The 17,844-nt window shown below is 31.2% G+C and overlaps 1 protein-coding gene across 1 annotated transcript in view; it reads right to left on the reverse strand.

Moving 5' to 3' along the window:
- Positions 1 to 3,507: 3,507 nt before the first annotated feature.
- LOC139425845 (uncharacterized) overlaps positions 3,508 to 17,844 on the reverse strand; it is a 36,947-nt gene continuing 22,610 nt past the window's right edge. The window contains exons 4-5 of the mRNA XM_087161578.1: positions 16,670 to 16,908; positions 3,508 to 5,465 (exon numbers count right to left, since the gene is read on the reverse strand). Coding sequence (XP_087017704.1) covers positions 5,197 to 5,465; positions 16,670 to 16,908 — 508 coding nt within the window. The 3' untranslated portion in view covers positions 3,508 to 5,196. The remainder of the gene's footprint in view (positions 5,466 to 16,669; positions 16,909 to 17,844) is intronic.

The following is a 17,844-nucleotide window of genomic DNA, read 5'->3' on the forward strand; positions in this document are numbered from 1 at the left end:
AAATTTTTCGAAGAATTTTCCTCTAATATTTAAATGGAAATTATAGTATCTTGAAACCTGGAAGAAAAGACATTTTGCAAGTAGATTAGTTTGCTTTTCTCGGTGCTAGTTTTATAATTGAAGTCGGAGTATAAAAAAGTAAACGAAAAAAGTAAAAAAAAATATTTGTTTTGCCTTTACCCTTACTGCTCTGAATAATTTTTTATCTAATGATCGAATCTCAAAGTTGTAGGACTCAATGTTAAAGGTTTAAAGGGGTGACTTCAAATACACTAATTAATTAGTGCAGACAATACTTTAATAAAGTATTGTTTGCACTGATTAAAAAAAACAACCTTTTTTTCGATGGATTCGGATTCCCGATCACCAAAATATAAGGGGTAGAGCAATCTGGGAAGCATGATCCCCATAGTTTGGTCAGGACAGCGATCCAAATTTTGGACCCCATACTGTTAATTTTACTTTTTGCTTATTTCGCCATATCTCGAGAACTTTTCTAAGCGAATTAAACAGTTCTTGAGTAATAGTATCGATTAAATAGTTCCTGAGAAATCGAATTCTTAAAAAGTCCTATATTTAAAATTTGATTTCTCAGGAACTACACAACCGATTTCGCTCAAATTTTCTATTTTGCCATGTAAACTTACATACTTTATAATGATGTAAAAAATTATGTACTTCAGAGATTAAAATTTTTTCAGCTAAAATTAAATAAAATAATAAACATTTACTAAAAACTATTTTTTGTTACAAAAATTTGAAAATTTAAAGATATAAAAATTTGACACTTCATAATTCAAAACTTTTTCTACTACTTCAAAATAAAATATGCTGATATGATTTCGTTCTGTTTTTTAAAGTATCCAATTAGTTCATGAGTATATTTTCTCCGACTTCAGAGGATAATTTATTGGAGAAGTTCTATGTAAATTGCCAGTATCTTTTAAACGAAGGGAAATATTTCAATTTCGTTGTTTTAAAATCTTTAGAGCTTACGTCAAGTTTGAATTTTGAAAAACTAATTTCAAGCAATAACCACCTTACAGTTTGTTGCTTTTCTTGTAATTGCTCATTTATATAGGTAGACAAGACTGTAAAATCGTAAAACACAAATCGCACAGCTAAATTGAATTCATGTGTTGAAGAAATTCTTGCTACTGCCACTGAACTGCCACTTGACACTGAAATAACTCTCTCTTGCCACCTATAGCACATACATCGGGCGCCACCTAGTGTCACGCGTACCATAGATTCGCAATTAATAGTCTTTACTTTCATATTAACCTATAATTTTCAAATTTTGCCCAATTTAGTATTTCAAATTAAGTAACCTTGAGGCCAAACTTCAAAATTATAAACGAATTATTTCGGGCACAAGTAAACTTAATTGTGAAAATCCTGTTTTTCCTTTTTTTTCTGTATGTACAGGGGGTGACCAAATGAAAAGGTACGAAACGACATGGTGGGTACAAATGTAGACTTTGTTCAAAATATACACCATAGGCCTGAGCACAACGATCCCACTGATGAACAAGCCGCAGAATTCCTTGTTCAAAGAATTCCTGTGGCCGTGACTGACCAAGTCCTTCACAGCGTCCTTGAGTGCGTCGTCCGAGTTGAAGCGCTTCCCTTTCAGGTGTTTTTTCAGTGGACCAAACACATGGAAATCCCAGGGTGACTTGTCCTGACTGTAGGGCGGATGGTCCAACGTCTCCCACTTGAACTTGGCCAATTCCATGCTTATGACTCTGGAGACGTGTGTTATCATGGAGCAGAACCACACCCTCCGTGAGCAGCCTCGATCTTTTGTTCTTCATGGACCTGCGTAAGCGTCGGAGTGTTCCGCTGTCAGAAATCGGATAACACCTCATTGTTCCTCAATCGTCGAATTTTGCAAAGCGAACGCCATTCTGTCCTCATACGAACTGCTGCATCATTTGGACGCCGCTTTTGATAAGAGCCTCTGCTCTCTCCTGTGGATGCGGGCGCCCGCGCATCCTCCGATTCCAGCCAGAAACTCTAATCGCATCCCGAGATGTCTCGCTGCGTTCTCCCATGGCGAAATATACAAATATTTAACTGTTACGTTTTTACGTCGTTTCGTACCTTTTCATTTGATCACTCCTTGTATATAAAGGCCTACATTTTACTTATAAATTAAGCTAAAATTTTCAACTTTGGCCCCATTTGTTATAACAATATACCTAAAACGAGACCAAATAATTAATATTCTAGATGATGAACCAGTCGAGTACAAAGGGGAATTGGATTAGTAGTGTTAGTATAGTATTAGCAGTTTGGAGCTTCATAATATACCGTGGCCATCTAGTTTTATAACTGAATTCAAGCTTTGGTTTCTTTTCCACGGATTGTACCGGGCGCATCTTGTTATGCCCCATTTTGTGGCCCCTAATTCGTTTGTAATTTTGGAAGTTACTGTGGTAGTTTATTACGATATAATAAAATATCTGACCAGCAGTTTTCAAAATTATGTAATTGCGTAGAACTGCCAGAACTAATGGCAATGGTGTGGAAAGCTGTTCTTATACAGAGTATTCCGTAAAGACCCCCCTTAGTATAAGAATCCTTACCAAATATATGAGCAAAAAGTACGTACATTTGGAAAACGTAAATTAATACTTAACACAGGAAAAAACAAAAGCGATTCCGAAATATGACAAATGGCGGGACAGGAAGGCGCGAAAACTAAACAAGACAGGTTTGATTGCTGGAGAAAATAGAGAGGGGGTGAAAGGAGACTATTAGAAACACCGCCAACTCCCGACAAACTTGTATTGATGTTTATTACACTCGCCGTCCTTTACTTAATTTGTCAGATTTCGTTAGCGTTTTGGTATTTTACTCGGTTAAATATTAATTTCTGCAGCCAATATGTATGGTTTTCGTTTTCTCTTTTGAAAAGGATTCTAAAGGTACATATTAAGGGTGGTCTTTACCGAACAGTATGTAATTGCTGAACAGTCAGGGTAATACGGACAATAACTGGGATATTCCCATTAGCATGTACATTTAAAACGGCGGAACGCATGTTTTCCCGATAAAAATGATTAAGTTCATGGCTTCCAGTAATAAATAAAAATTAACGTCATGCCATAAATAAATTTAGTATTTTTTTTCTTTTGAATTGTTCATGTTAGTTTGAAAACTCAATGATTTTCAACATATTAAAAAACTTAACTTCACCAATACCTAGCATAATTGAAATATTTTTGGAACATCGTAAAATATGAGGTCTTTGATTGGAAATTTGGAGTTTTCTCAAATTTCTAATATATAAAATGTAATTATCAACAATTATTTATTTATTCCATATCCAAAACTATTTACTTATCAGTTTTATCTTCGTAAGTAATGTGATAATTTTCATTTCATGTCGTTGAATATAAATATTATATATGTGTATAATTTTGAAATAAGGAAAGTAAGCTGTAAGAAATTAAAAAATTAATATCATAATATAATTTTCTATAACTTAACAAGAATAAAAACACTTATTATTTTCTTTTATTTACACCACAGACCATACAAGATAAATACATATGTATACAAATAACTAAATTTTATTTAAACTATTTACTGATAATGAAAATAATATACAGAATGAATGGAGATAAAAGTAATTCGTTATCAGTAAAAATATTGCTTTTATTTATTTTTTTTCTTTAAACTGCGAATGCTGCGCCAAACAGAAATAGTGATTTTAGGAAAATTGTAGGTTTTAAATTGTTCTACAGCATTGTAATAGAAATTGTTTCAAATTTGAACATATTCTTTTATAAGAAAAAGCAATAAAAAAAACTGAACCTAAAATCTTCAGTATAAAATGGAGGTATTTTTAATACTAAATTTATTGATCCGTCTATTAGATAATTAGTGTTAACGCAAAAAGTATAGGTTTACTTAATAACTTGATAATGGAATAGTTTTAGAATTCTAGCGATTATTTTTTTGCTGTTAAACGGCGTTACTTTTCATACTTCGTCAAATCAAACATTGAATGAAAATAAAAATTAATTTTTTTTAAAAAATTTTAACAATGAATAGACATTTGGATCATAAAATAAAATTAGTTGTTTAGAGCATCGGCATTAGAAAATTACTGCGAAAGAGATAGAAATGTACGATTCTGTTTTACGAAACTAGAACACTATTCGCATAAATTTTAAAATTAGTTACTAAGATCGTCAACAGATGGCGCTTTTAATTTAAAGAAAATCTTAAGCGATATTTTAATAATAACTTTGACTAGCAACAACAGTATGCGTATGAGGACTTTTACAGGCTCTCCTTCAAATTTTTTAGTTGGAATGATTTTTCATGAGACTGTAAGCATCATTTTATATTCACCGAAGAGCCATTATATTATGATCACCCTCCATCTATAACAATGGGCTCCCCCAAGTTTTCATGGTTTCTTGCCCAGGAACAATGTTTTCATGGGGCACATTAGGACCCATAATCCTCATAGAACAATCCCTGACGTCTGTAAGCTACTTGAACATAGTTGCAGACCAGGTTCACCCATTCATGGCAACCGTTTTTCCTGCGGGGGATGGTGTTTACCAACAGGATAATGCTCCATGTCATAAGGGTCGAATCGTCATGGATTGATTCGAGGAACATTCCAGTGACTTTCAAGTCATGTCTTCGCCCCCAAATTCACCTGACCTTAATCCAATAGAGCATTTGTGGTCCTACTTTGAAAACCAAATTTGTGCTGCCACGCTAACCCCTCGCAATGTGAGGGAATTGCAGGACCAGGTGGTGAGCGCTTGGTACCAGATACCTCAGACTACCTATCAGCACCTTGTGGAATCAATGCCACGGCGGGTGCTAGCAGTTTTGAGGGCTAAAGGTGGTCCTACATGTTATTAGCAGGGTGGTCATAATGTAATGGCTCTTCTGTGTATATTTACAATAAACAGCGTCTGCTATTGGTGAGAAGCTTCATAACAAAAGCTGGCATTTAATAAAAATAAATTAATTAAAATTATTCTCCTAAACAAAAAGCAGCTTGTCGCACATTTCTAACTTCTTCCATTTGCTTTTTAAATCTTCAATCATTTTTGGAATAATCAGCATATTGTGTCACTATCGCAACATCTTACTAACGGACCAATGTACAAGCCGTTAGTTTGCGGTGCAATTGTGTTCCATTACTAACAGAACTGTACTTCAGTATTGGAAATGTAAAGGAAGTGGGCAGGGGCCGAATCCCAGTCTTCTAAACCAAGGGTCATTAAGAATATGCAGGGGTCCAACAAGATCGTGAGCCAGATGCTGAGTATCTCGATGTCTTCTCAAATCCACTTTTCTTTGAAAAGCTCGTCCACATGTGAAGCAAGCAAAAGGTTTGAATCCCGTGTGCTTCCTAGTGTGGGTAATCAAATTGGAAGACTGGCTGAATGCTTTTCCGCAAACTAAGCATTTGTGTGGTTTTTCCCCTGAAATAAGAAGAAAAAAATGGCAGCCAGGATTAGAAACAAAGAGGGATAACCTACGGCAGGGGTGGCGAACCTTTATACACCAACGTGCCATTTTTTTCTAAAACATTGTTTAATGAGGTCATAGACGTGCCGTCAAATATTTTTGACTTCGTGATTATTGGAAAAATAATAATACTAAATACTATCAAATCAAAACTCTTTATTTACATTGAAAAAAAATATATATTTTGCCATGTCTTAAAACAACTTAAAGTAACATCAGTGTGACTTCTGTTGTTGCAGATTAGATGACAAATAACTTATATTAAGTTGTAACATGTTAGTTTAAGCAGGACTGTTAATTTTTGTTGCTAGTTATTTATTGTTAGCTTGCTTTTTATGGTTATTCAGGGGTCTGTTTAGAAGAAATTTGGATCCGTTAGCGGACCCTTCACAAAATATCTTTTCATAAAAACGGACCCTTCATAAAATATTTTAACTTAAAAACGGACCCTTCACAAAATAATTTTTCTTTTAATCGGACCCTTCACAAATTTGTTTATCTTCATTATTATTTTGTTAATCGAATAAACCCTTTCCAGGGCAGAAAACAAGAAAGAAGGGTGTAAACGAACTAAGTTTTGTCTTCGGCAGACGATTCTTCCATTGTTCGTCCGAAATGAATATTCTGTGTTCAGCAGTATAGGCTAAATACCAAATATTTGTATGTTGCATCTCTAACTTAGAAGCAGCAATTGTTGTTTATTTTTTAAAATTGAATTCTTTTAATTATAATTTTATAGTGTTGAGCATAATCTTGTATGTCTTTACAATTTAAAAACTCCTTAAAAAAGATTTTTTTTTTGCAATAACGGACCCTATTTGCACAAATTCATAAAAGCGGACCCTGGTTGAAATAATGTGAGTAATTTTTCACAATTTCCCGAAAAACGGACCTTTCACAAAATGTCTGGACAGACCCCTGTTATTAATTGTTTTTTCAGCATTAATTGTTAATTTTTTTATTAATAATTGTTTATTATTTTGCTTGTTTTAGTGAATTTTAATTTAATTGCTTCATATGCTTCATAGTGTAATAACATTTGTGATTGGTGGCGTGCCCAAAATAGTGTGTATCGTGCCATAAATGGCACGCGTGCCATTGGTTCGCCATCCCTGACCTACGGTGTATGCACACATAAATATATAGGAGATATACAAGCAACGGGTTGGAATACTGTTGGCTCAAATGCTATGAAAATAAGCAGTGAAATATGGAAGACCACAAATAGAACAGAATGAGAGTAATATAACAATTGTTATTAAAAAAAAAAGAGAGAGACCGGTAAACAAGCTAAAATTTAATAACAAAAATTAGTTGTAAGACAAAAAAAGATAAAGTTTTTAAATTTTTCTATCTAATTCAATCAAAATTTTCAGAAAAATTTTTTTTGTTTCTCAAAAATATTATCCAATTAACTATATGCGACCATTACGGTCAATTATATGTTTTACTTGCATTTTCGTCTTGCATGATTATAGTCTTTCAAGAAAAATAATAATAATATTTTAATATATTAATAATATATTAATAAATAATATATAATATAATATATATAATATATAAATATAATATATTAATAAATAATAATAATATATCTGTAAACCTATATTAATCACGGAATAGGTAATATGGGCTTTACCTACTGCTTTTTCATAAAGAATATTTATTTCTTTATTTTTATAAATAAACCATAACTGTTTCGTTTCATTTTATCTCCGGCGTTGAATAGCCGATGTTTATTCAATTTATAGCTACCAATGTTTAACTACGTAGTCGCGCAATTTTGATATTTAACTAAGAAGATAATTAGACTCCTGAATCAAGCATTGGGACAAATTAGCCTGTCTGGGAGATATTTTGAAGGAATTGCGTTTGCATTACGAGAAGTTAAGTAAGAATGTAATTATTGAAAGAAAGCACAAAAAGATGAAAAAAAGGAAAGTAAAATCAAAGAAATAAGAAAAAAAGAAGGCAATTAGAGAAAGAGGGCAGGAAAAGATTTTTTAAAATAGGAAGTAAAATCAAAGATAGAAGAAGAAAAAAAAGGAAATAAATAAATAATAATAATAAACTAGAAAGGAATCAAATAAAAAGGAAAAATGGAAGGAATACAATATAACTGGAAACAAGGAAGGTAGTAGACTTAAAAGGTACATATCACATGTGAAAAGACTGCTAACTAAATATTTTACAGAACAGTTTTAAACGTTGACAGATTCATTAGTTTATTGTAGTGTTGTGTTTATTTCAATTTAAAATATAGAATTTTACGAAATAAACAAGGACAGTGGTAGCCCCGTGGTTAGAGAATCGGACGCCAGCCCGAAAGGGCGGAGGTTCCATCCTATCGATTCCGCTAAGGCCCACTGAGTGCATGTGATATATGTGTTCGTATAATCTGTCAATCGGCCGCTGTTTAGGTACATGGATCTGGAAAAAATTTCCTTCCCCTTCAGATATGCTTCTAAATTGAGGAAGTGACCTCACGAATGAGTGGTGCTGCCATTTTTCCGTGGGGTTCAGAGCTAAGACGCCCTTTTACCTTTGCTGTGCTCTCTTGTTTAACGAAAGGCGCACCTTCCTGATTTGATTCTCAAAAAGGCCACTGGCTGACAAGAATTGCTTATCCAAGTGTTATTAGAAACAATAACAGAAATAAAAATAAATATTTTTATTTATGTAAGTATATTTTTCATGGACATAAAGTCAGTCTGTGAAAATATTATCATTTATTTGATAGTCGAAACGCTAAATTTAAATGAAAAACATTGTATTAAAAGTTTATAAATCTGTGTTAGTAAGTTGAGACAGATGGTAATTCGGCAAATCAGTGATCAGCGTCATCCCAAAACTAAAAAAAAACTGGTAAAAACTACTTAAAAATTTATAAAAGGTAATTAAAAAACTCCTCCCTTTACCTTTCTAAATAAGTTATTTCTGACAGAAAATATCTGAAAAGTATTTGTGTTCTTAAAATATCAAATTAGAAATGCAAAGCAATGAGTTTTCAAATACTGGTTTAGAAATTTTACTACTAGTTTTTTAGTTTTGAGAGGAAGTTGATAAGCTTAGTGTCAGTAAATCAATGAATCGGCAAATTAGTTAATCAGCTTATTAGTATATGAGTGCATCAGCTTATAAATTAATTAAAAGTTCATTTTGAACCCTATAATTTATCCAATACATAGTTTATAAATCCTTAATAATTTTAAATACATATTGAATTGTAAAAGAAACATCGAAGGCAAACATATTGTATTCGAAACTTTTGTTTCAATCAACATTTGGTGTTTCCTCATTAAATGGCTAAAAAGGCATTTGCGAAAAGAGAAAAACGTAATAATATTCAGGTAGTAAAAGTGAAATTTAAATTTATACAAGGTTGCTGAAGCATTTATGTACTACATTGAGCAATAAAAATAAATCCCCGTGAACAACTTTTGATCTATTTATCGGATTTTCGCTTACTAGGATTCAATTTTAATGGTTTCGTGGGGGTTACCTTAAATATGCTAATTAATTAGTGCAGTCAATATTTCAAAATTACAATATCAGACACAAAAACGTACTTTCTATAAAAAAATTTTTTAAAAAAAACATACCTTTTTTCGACGGATTATGATTTCCGACCAATAAAACATATGAGGCAGCCGCATTCTGGGAAATATGGTCCCAATAATTTGGTCTAAAGAACCGTCATAAGTTTGTACCCCTTAATGTGAATTTTATTTTTTGTGTATTTCGCCATTTCTCGAGAATTTTTTTTGATGTTAAAATTTTTTTCACTCAATAATGTACTTCGTTTGTTCAAAGATAATTCCATGCAAAAATAATTTTTAATATTTATTTATTATTTTCTTTTATTTTATTTGCTAGCAGTCAAAAACTTTTTGAATTTTAAGTTTAAAAAATTTGTAAGTATATTTAAAGAATGTAATTTTATACGACGCAATACAAAATATGAACGAAAACGGTTGAATTAAGTGAACCACCTGAGAAATTGAATTTTAAATATACGACTTCTAAGACAACTACTAAGTTCGCTTAAAAAATTCTCGAGATGTGACGAAATATGCGAAACGTAAAATTAAGATCAAGGGGCTCAAAATTTCGACTGCTAGCTAACCTGATCAAACTTTTCGGACTATTTGTTTCAAATCGCGGTTCTCCCCTACATATATGGGGTCAGAAATCCAAATCGGGTGAAGAAAGGGGTACGTTTAATTAGGAAAAGTGTGTTTTTGTGACTAATTTCTTAACTTAAAATTCGTCAGACCTAATTAATTAGCACATTTGAAATAACCCCTTAAAATCATCGAGATTGAGTCCCTTAGTTCGCGAAAATCTAATCAACAGATTAAAAGTTATTTAAAGTGAATCGTTTTTTTTCTTTCTTTATTTTTTTTTACTTTTCGCGAACCTTAAATCGTATGAAAAAGGCAAGAAGAAGCAAAAATAAATATCTTTCGTTCGTAATACGCCTGAAATAAGAAAAAATGTAAATAAATTTGTATTATTGAATGACGAAATAGGGGGAAAGAGTGGTTCATGCTTCTGGCTTTTTTATTGGGAATCAATTGTCATTTGAAACTAAAGAATAACATCGCGTGACATCTAAACTATTGATTTCTTGGAATGCTGTATTGTTATATAAAGTTCTAATTTAGGACAGTTTTCAAAACTATGCAATAGAGAAACGATAATAACTAATTTATTTTTAGAAAATTTGAAAAAAGAAGACTTTAAAAAATTAGTCAATATATCCGTACCATTTTGAAAGGAAACTACAGTTATGAATATGAAATTTGTCACTTATTGATTCTAACCCCAATCACTTAAAATTCGTTAAATATCTAAATATACAACCTTTGAATTAATATGTACTGTGATAATGTTTGGGAAGAGACCAAGAAAGGTTAATGTTTTTTTGCGTAACATAACTTTTAATGTATTTTAAGTTCAATAAATAATTCGCAGTGTTTTTTTAATACACTGGGTGTTTCCTAATTAATACTTTTAAAATATATTTCCAAAAGTTTTAATTATCATTAAACAAGGAAAAACGAAAACAAAGAATCACTATCGAGAAAGGTGAGATAGAACACAAAATCAGTGCAGGAGAAATCGGCAAGGAGGCAAGAATTAGAAGCGTCGTCCAGTTTTCAAGGATTATAATCCTACTTTTTTCTATTCTAATCCTAATTTATTTTTGCACTATGTAGCTTATCATACAAAATGCCAAAAATATAAAAATCATTATTTTTAATTTTTTGCCGCTTGCGTCGATTTTTCTATTGCAGAACAGAATTATCTCCAAGCTATTAATTGTAGACGGCTGAGTTTTGAAGGTCTGGAACTGTTTTCATAAGCTGAATTGCTAAGGATATAAGATAATAAAGGTTCATCATGTAACAGGTTCATACTGTATATATCTGTTGGGGCACTAAGTCCTCCATGCTGCCATTTTATTTTATTTTATAACCGTCGTTGAACAGCCGACCCAATTTCATGGGTTTACGACTACTTACGTTCAACTCCGTAGCCTTGTAATTTTGAACCAATCCAGAAGACAAGGAAACTCCTGGATCAGTACCCACAGAGGCATTGATTTGTTGTGGGAACATGGAGGACTTTGAGACTCGACAGATTTAACGTGCATCAGTCACCATTTACTACACGGGGAGTCTTCGGCCGGCGAGGATCGAACCCACGACCTCTTGGATATGGGCCCAGCGCTCTACCGACCAGGCTATCCCGGCCCTCCATGCTGCCATTAAAAAAAAAAATCTATATCTCTGGGGGGACTGAATTGACCGTTCTCTGGTTCAGGTCAAAATTATTATCAATGTATGAATGGAAGGGTCCGCCCTATAAACGGGCTGTGACGTGTTTGTACCCGAAGTTGTATTCTTGGTCATAAATGCCGTCACTGAAAAACAAGAAACGCATCCGCTGCATTAAAATTGCTTTGTTTCATCGTGTAGGCTTGCTGGTTGGCACGTAGCATTAGTAACAAAAACAACATATCAATATTAGTATCGCACGTTGTATTTTGGCAAAAAGTGTAGCAATATTTCGCAATGAGTCTCATTTTATGGTGAAAGACGTATTAAGTAAAAAAAAAAGCTTTAATGCAGCAAAAAATATTCTAAATATATGTTCTAATAAGTGACGAAACGAAACAGCACTAAGCGTCCCTGAATATTTTACTTTCGATTTATTTAGAACTAGTTTTGCAGGAATTACAACTAAATGCATTTGTTACAATTCAATTTATCAGTCAATTTGCTCTGATTTTAAAATATGTATAATTCGGGCTTGATTTCATTGGTATAATCAACGAATTTAGAATTTAACTCTCTCAACTCAGTGTTTAGATTAAGACGAGACTCAACGCGCCCTTGACATACTTGGCTTTTTAAGACGTGTTTTGTTGCCTTGATTTTCAAGGAATTAATATCGTAGACATTAATAAAAAGGTCTTATTTTTGGAGATACTTTATTTTTTAGATAATGTGTTCGAAAAGAAAATATTGTATTAATCTATTGGTTGGCTAGATGTAATTTTAGGGTTTTTATTGGCATGTATTTTCAATCCTTAGAATTTCCTCTCCTCTTTGACTCAATACCAGTATATTTTTCTTTCGAAGTTAATAAGTTTAGTTACACTATTTCAACTTTTCACACTTCAAATAGAGGGGGAAAATTTAATGTATATGTATGTTAAATAGGATAAAAATAGTTGTCGTATGATTTGTTATATTTAAAACAAATATCTACTTAATATTTTTTTTAAAAGTATCTATTCAAATTACTTTTTGTCTATCTCAGAAAAATAATAAAGATTAATAATAAGAAATACTCTTTACAAATAACAAAAATTATTCTTTTTTCCCTTCTAATATGTCTTTAACATAAAAGTTTAATGACGTAAATCCATATGTTGAAAAAAAATATTTTTCCTTCCTTTTTTTTAAAAGAAGAAAAAGTGGCCAAATTTTTCAACATGTATATTTTAATGACATTTAAATACATTTCGTTATTTTTAAGCTATGTTTTTGTATTTAGAATTATTTATTAAATTTACTTACGATTACAGATTCTGGCACAAAAAATGCACCTTTTGTATACCTAAATAAAACTCGAATAAAATAACATAAAAATGCAGAAGAAATCATTTTAATAATAATTGTATAATAATCAACATTTTTATTTATTATCTTCTTTGGTTATTAATGTCAGTAAGGTATCTTTAAACCAAGATGTCTTAAAACTGTGTACAAGTCTTGTTTGATTCTAAGTGATTTGGAGAGAATTATATCAAAATATGTAAATGCTTGAAGACATAAAAAAATAAGTTAACAGAGTTATTCTTTTATTCTCGTTTGTAAGTGAATTATAAAGCCCTACAATGCCATCAAATCCATATTTTGGCAGTGCTCAATATTAATAACATATTAATTAGAGAATATTTTGGGAATAATAAATATTTATTATATAAAAATCCAATCTTTAAATCAAAAACTATTTAAGGACATGCCTTTTTTATTTACTTCTTTTAAATATTAAATGTATTTTGCTTTTTGCGTGAATATAATTTCAATGATTTAAAAATTATTTTATCATAATTTAATGTAAAGTTATATTAACTAGACTTTTTACAAATTAAAGAAACGGAGAATCAACATATAAAAAATTACACCAAAATTCGAGTTTAAATAGTAAAAATAATGTGAACCGAAGATTCAATACATTTTCATGAATTTCCATCAAATCCATATTTTGGCAGTGCTCAATATTAATAACATATTAATTAGAGAATATTTTGGGAATAATAAATATTTATTATATAAAAATCCAATCTTTAAATCAAAAACTATTTAAGGACATGCCTTTTTTATTTACTTCTTTTAAATATTAAATGTATTTTGCTTTTTGCGTGAATATAATTTCAATGATTTAAAAATTATTTTATCATAATTTAATGTAAAGTTATATTAACTAGACTTTTTACAAATTAAAGAAACGGAGAATCAACATATAAAAAATTACACCAAAATTCGAGTTTAAATAGTAAAAATAATGTGAACCGAAGATTCAATACATTTTCATGAATTTCCATCAAATCCATATTTTGGCAGTGCTCAATATTAATAACATATTAATTAGAGAATATTTTGGGAATAATAAATATTTATTATATAAAAATCCAATCTTTAAATCAAAAACTATTTAAGGACATGCCTTTTTTATTTACTTCTTTTAAATATTAAATGTATTTTGCTTTTTGCGTGAATATAATTTCAATGATTTAAAAATTATTTTATCATAATTTAATGTAAAGTTATATTAACTAGACTTTTTACAAATTAAAGAAACGGAGAATCAACATATAAAAAATTACACCAAAATTCAAGTTTAAATAGTAAAAATAATGTGAACCGAAGATTCAATACATTTTCATGAAATTCTCTTCCTATGCAAAAATAAATTTGAAAAATTGTCTATAAGTCCTACCAACTTGTAAATAAGCTCTATCAGCCATAATTTTATCTCTCGTATAACTTTATCTCACCTTAAATCTGGATTTGTTGATTTTTTCTACAATATTTCTGAGCTGGAAACTCTTCCTGCAAAATTGAGACTCCTTCTGTATTACAACTCATGTCAGTTTACCGAATTTCAAAATTGTCTACAATTCCTTCGAAAACTAAACCGAATCTGATTATTTGTCTTATTATAGCGAATAATTTGAAATAACACACAAAAGTTTAGTTTAATAACGACTATTTTGTTTAGTAAACGCATTTTATCTTAATTTTCGCCCCTCAGTGGACTGATCGTATGGCATGGTTACCAGTAGATCACCGAAGTCAAGCATCAATAGCAGTGGTCACTGAGCGGGTGGGTAACTACTTTGATCATCCTGAGAAGGTATCGGTCTTTGCGAACCTGTTCTACTGTAAAGTGCACGACTTCACGCGCAGCTTGTCGGGCTACCAAAGTAGAGGAGCCACAACCTCTATAAAGAATCAAAAATTGTGATTTCGTGTCTTAGGTTCAAACTCACGAATGTTTCCCAGACAGTCGCCAATAGCACTCCGTGAAGCTCCAGCGCGATGCAAATAAATTACTATTTCTATTAATTTCATGTCGATTAGTTTTTTTCTTTATTCCTATGTAATCTATTAGCTAAGATCCACCAACCTTTAAAACTAAAAATAATGTGTATTTGAAAACATGCATATGCCAGAACAGAGTTGATCTAGATAAGTAACTAAACTGTTACGTATTACCGTGCAATATCCTGAAACGAAAACGCAAAAGTAGAGGGTTTGAATCCCGCCCTAACCTTAGATATATATTTATCTATCTATTTATTTATAATTATAACATATGCAGCTTTTTATTCTCATTACAAAGTGCGGTTAATCAGCCCTTGTCAAGTTGAAGAGCAGATAATACAAATTAGAGCAAATCTTAAAGCTACATTAAGGGTTACGGGAATTTTCAAATCCGCTGTCTTCAAATTGGATGTTTCGTTAAAATGTCCTTATCTATGGCGTGTTATCTGATCTTTAATTTGACAAGTGCTTATAAACCATACCTTGTAATGAGCATATAAGCCTTCACGCTTCACATACGTATGTAGGCTTGTTTTCTCAATTCAAAGAATGTCGAGGAAATTATTGTCAAATTGGATTGAATTGTCAAGTGAGCACAAATTTGAGAAATACAGGACGAAGATAAAACCCAGCTTATGGCGATATTTGAATTGCTACCACCACGAGGCCTCATTTAATGTTTGTTTTTAAATTACAACAGATCTCAGTGGGCTCAGTGATGAAGTGGTGTTGCCGTTTCGTTAAACGCTTTGAATCTTGGAGATAGTGAAATCGAATTCCTCCATTATACTGGATGTATCTTCGTGTTATCTGTTTAACAAACTGACTTGGGTTTACTAGCAGTTCTTTGTATTGAGCACATCAATCTCTCATATTTATGTGAGTAAATTAATAAATATCACTACCCATTTAAAGGAAGCTTAATACAGACGGTACCAAGCATGCTTGGGAACTAAACACTGGGGGTTTCGCGTTCGGCTAACCACCTAACCGGAACATCTGCTCCTGCACCCCAAAGCCCAAAGGTCAAGAAAACTGAGATGGGCACAGTAGGCCTTGGTCCTCTGTGGGCTGTCGCGCCGCTGAGTTTAGTTTTTTAGTTTTAATACAGACGGTATAGCTTGATCTATCCAAGTTTTGCACTTGATCGCATCATTTATGTCTGTTTAATAAAATATATAAGGAAAATACGAAACAATTAAGAAAAAGAAATAATTAACCGACATCTAATTCTTATTAGCCATTTAAATAAACCATAGCTGGGAAAACAAGTAAGGTTTATTAGACAAAATTTATTACCATAAAAATCTTAAAATTACCAAATAAAAGGCAAAATGAATTATATATTCTGAAGAACAGTTTGGTAATGAGCAATGCGTGAAAACTTCTTTTTTTCTGTTAAATTTACTATTCAGGTCTGTATTAATTCGTGGGTAACAGGAACTATGATTGTGAAAAACTGAATTTCAGGTAATCCATTACCATACCGAACAAAAAAATTATCAAACAAATACCGTAAATTTCGATGTTCATTACTAAAATTCTCGCTCAGAAATGTCTATATATTCATAATTTTTTTCATCACAGTTTCTTTCCAGTGTGACGGATAACAAAAGGATTTTGATAATTATTTCAATAAGGCAATGGAATAAATCAAAATTCTGAAAAAAAAAAAAAAATACTTTAGAATACAACTAGTGAACTGTAAAAAATAAATTTTTTTTCCAAAAAGAAAGGGGCAGCTGTACAACTTTCTTACAATGACGTATTTCTTTTAGTTAAAATCTACCAGCAGCACCTGCAGTTTTTTGGTAGTATAAAAATATATTATCTTATTTTAAGATTTTGTTAGGTATTATTTTATTTCATTTTTATTTTAAGCTTTTAAGTTCTTTTTAAGAAAAAAGATAAAATCATTTTTCCAAAATTCTAGACATTTTCGTTATCTCTAAGTTAAACATGTGACTGATTTAATATTGATACTAAAATTTAAATCCAAATAATTTAACGTAACCAAAACATATAATGTTTACCTGTGTGAATGAATGTATGTTTTTTCATGTCTGATTTCTGATGGAATCTCTTACCGCAGAATTGGCAAGGGTATGGCCTAATGTCCGAATGGATGAGCAAATGGGTCGAGAGGGTTGATGACCGTTTGAATCCTTTTCCGCACTGCTTACAAATAAAATTCTTTTCTCCACTGGAACTCTGATGGGAAGACTTCTCCGAACAAGGCGGAGACGTGCAGGGAAAGCAACCGGAACTTTTCCTAGAAATGACATACTTGTAATAAAAAAAATAGAAAATAAAAAAAAATCTCACATTAAATGAAATCGATTAGAACATAATTGGATGGAAGATTTTCAATAAAGGATGCATAAAAAATACTCTCTTTAGATATTTCCTATTTAGTGCTTGTTTTGTTAAAAGTTCCTATTTACTATCATTAAAGTTAAACATAAAATCTTTATTATTTACTATTGTTAGGTTGCATATTTGCTTAGTTACACAGCAATTTTTATTTGAAAAAACTGTAAAAATGATTAAATTTTAATCATCGAAAATAAATTTTAACCCAGAAGACCGTATAAAATATAAAAATGTGTGTTATTTTCGATCATTTATCTCTACATCGCTAACCAAAAGAGATTATTATAAAAGTCTATCACTTATTTGAAATTTTTTTTTATAGTGTACAAAATAAAGAAGATTTAACCTTGAATAACTTTTGTCTTAATGTTTTGTTTCACGAATTTAGTGTCAATTATTATGGTTTAAATGAGCGATAATGCTATTATACAATGACAATGCAAATATGACAACATAACAATAATTAAATAACTATAGTTGAACAACAGTAATTAATGCTAATTATTAGCTATGTACCAGAAACAGGCACTAAAACGTATTTTCTCAGAAAAACATACTCCCCCCCCCCAACAGATTTAGAATTTCGACCATCAAAATATAGGGGTAGCTGCATTCAGGAAAATATGGTTTTATAATTTAGGCATGCGAGCTGACAAAAAATTTGTGCCCATTATTAATTTCACTTTCTGCGTATTTAGAAATGTCTCGAAAAGTTTTAAAGTGAAAAGAATTTTTTGTTGCATATAGTTAAACAATTCGTTTATTCATGAATAATTTCATGTAAAAAAATAACTTTTAATAATTTATTATTATTATACAAAATATTATATTGTAA

This window comes from Parasteatoda tepidariorum, chromosome 4, assembly GCF_982258835.1.
Source record: "Parasteatoda tepidariorum strain Cologne lab strain chromosome 4, Ptep-v5.0, whole genome shotgun sequence".
Lineage (NCBI taxonomy): Eukaryota > Metazoa > Arthropoda > Arachnida > Araneae > Theridiidae > Parasteatoda > Parasteatoda tepidariorum.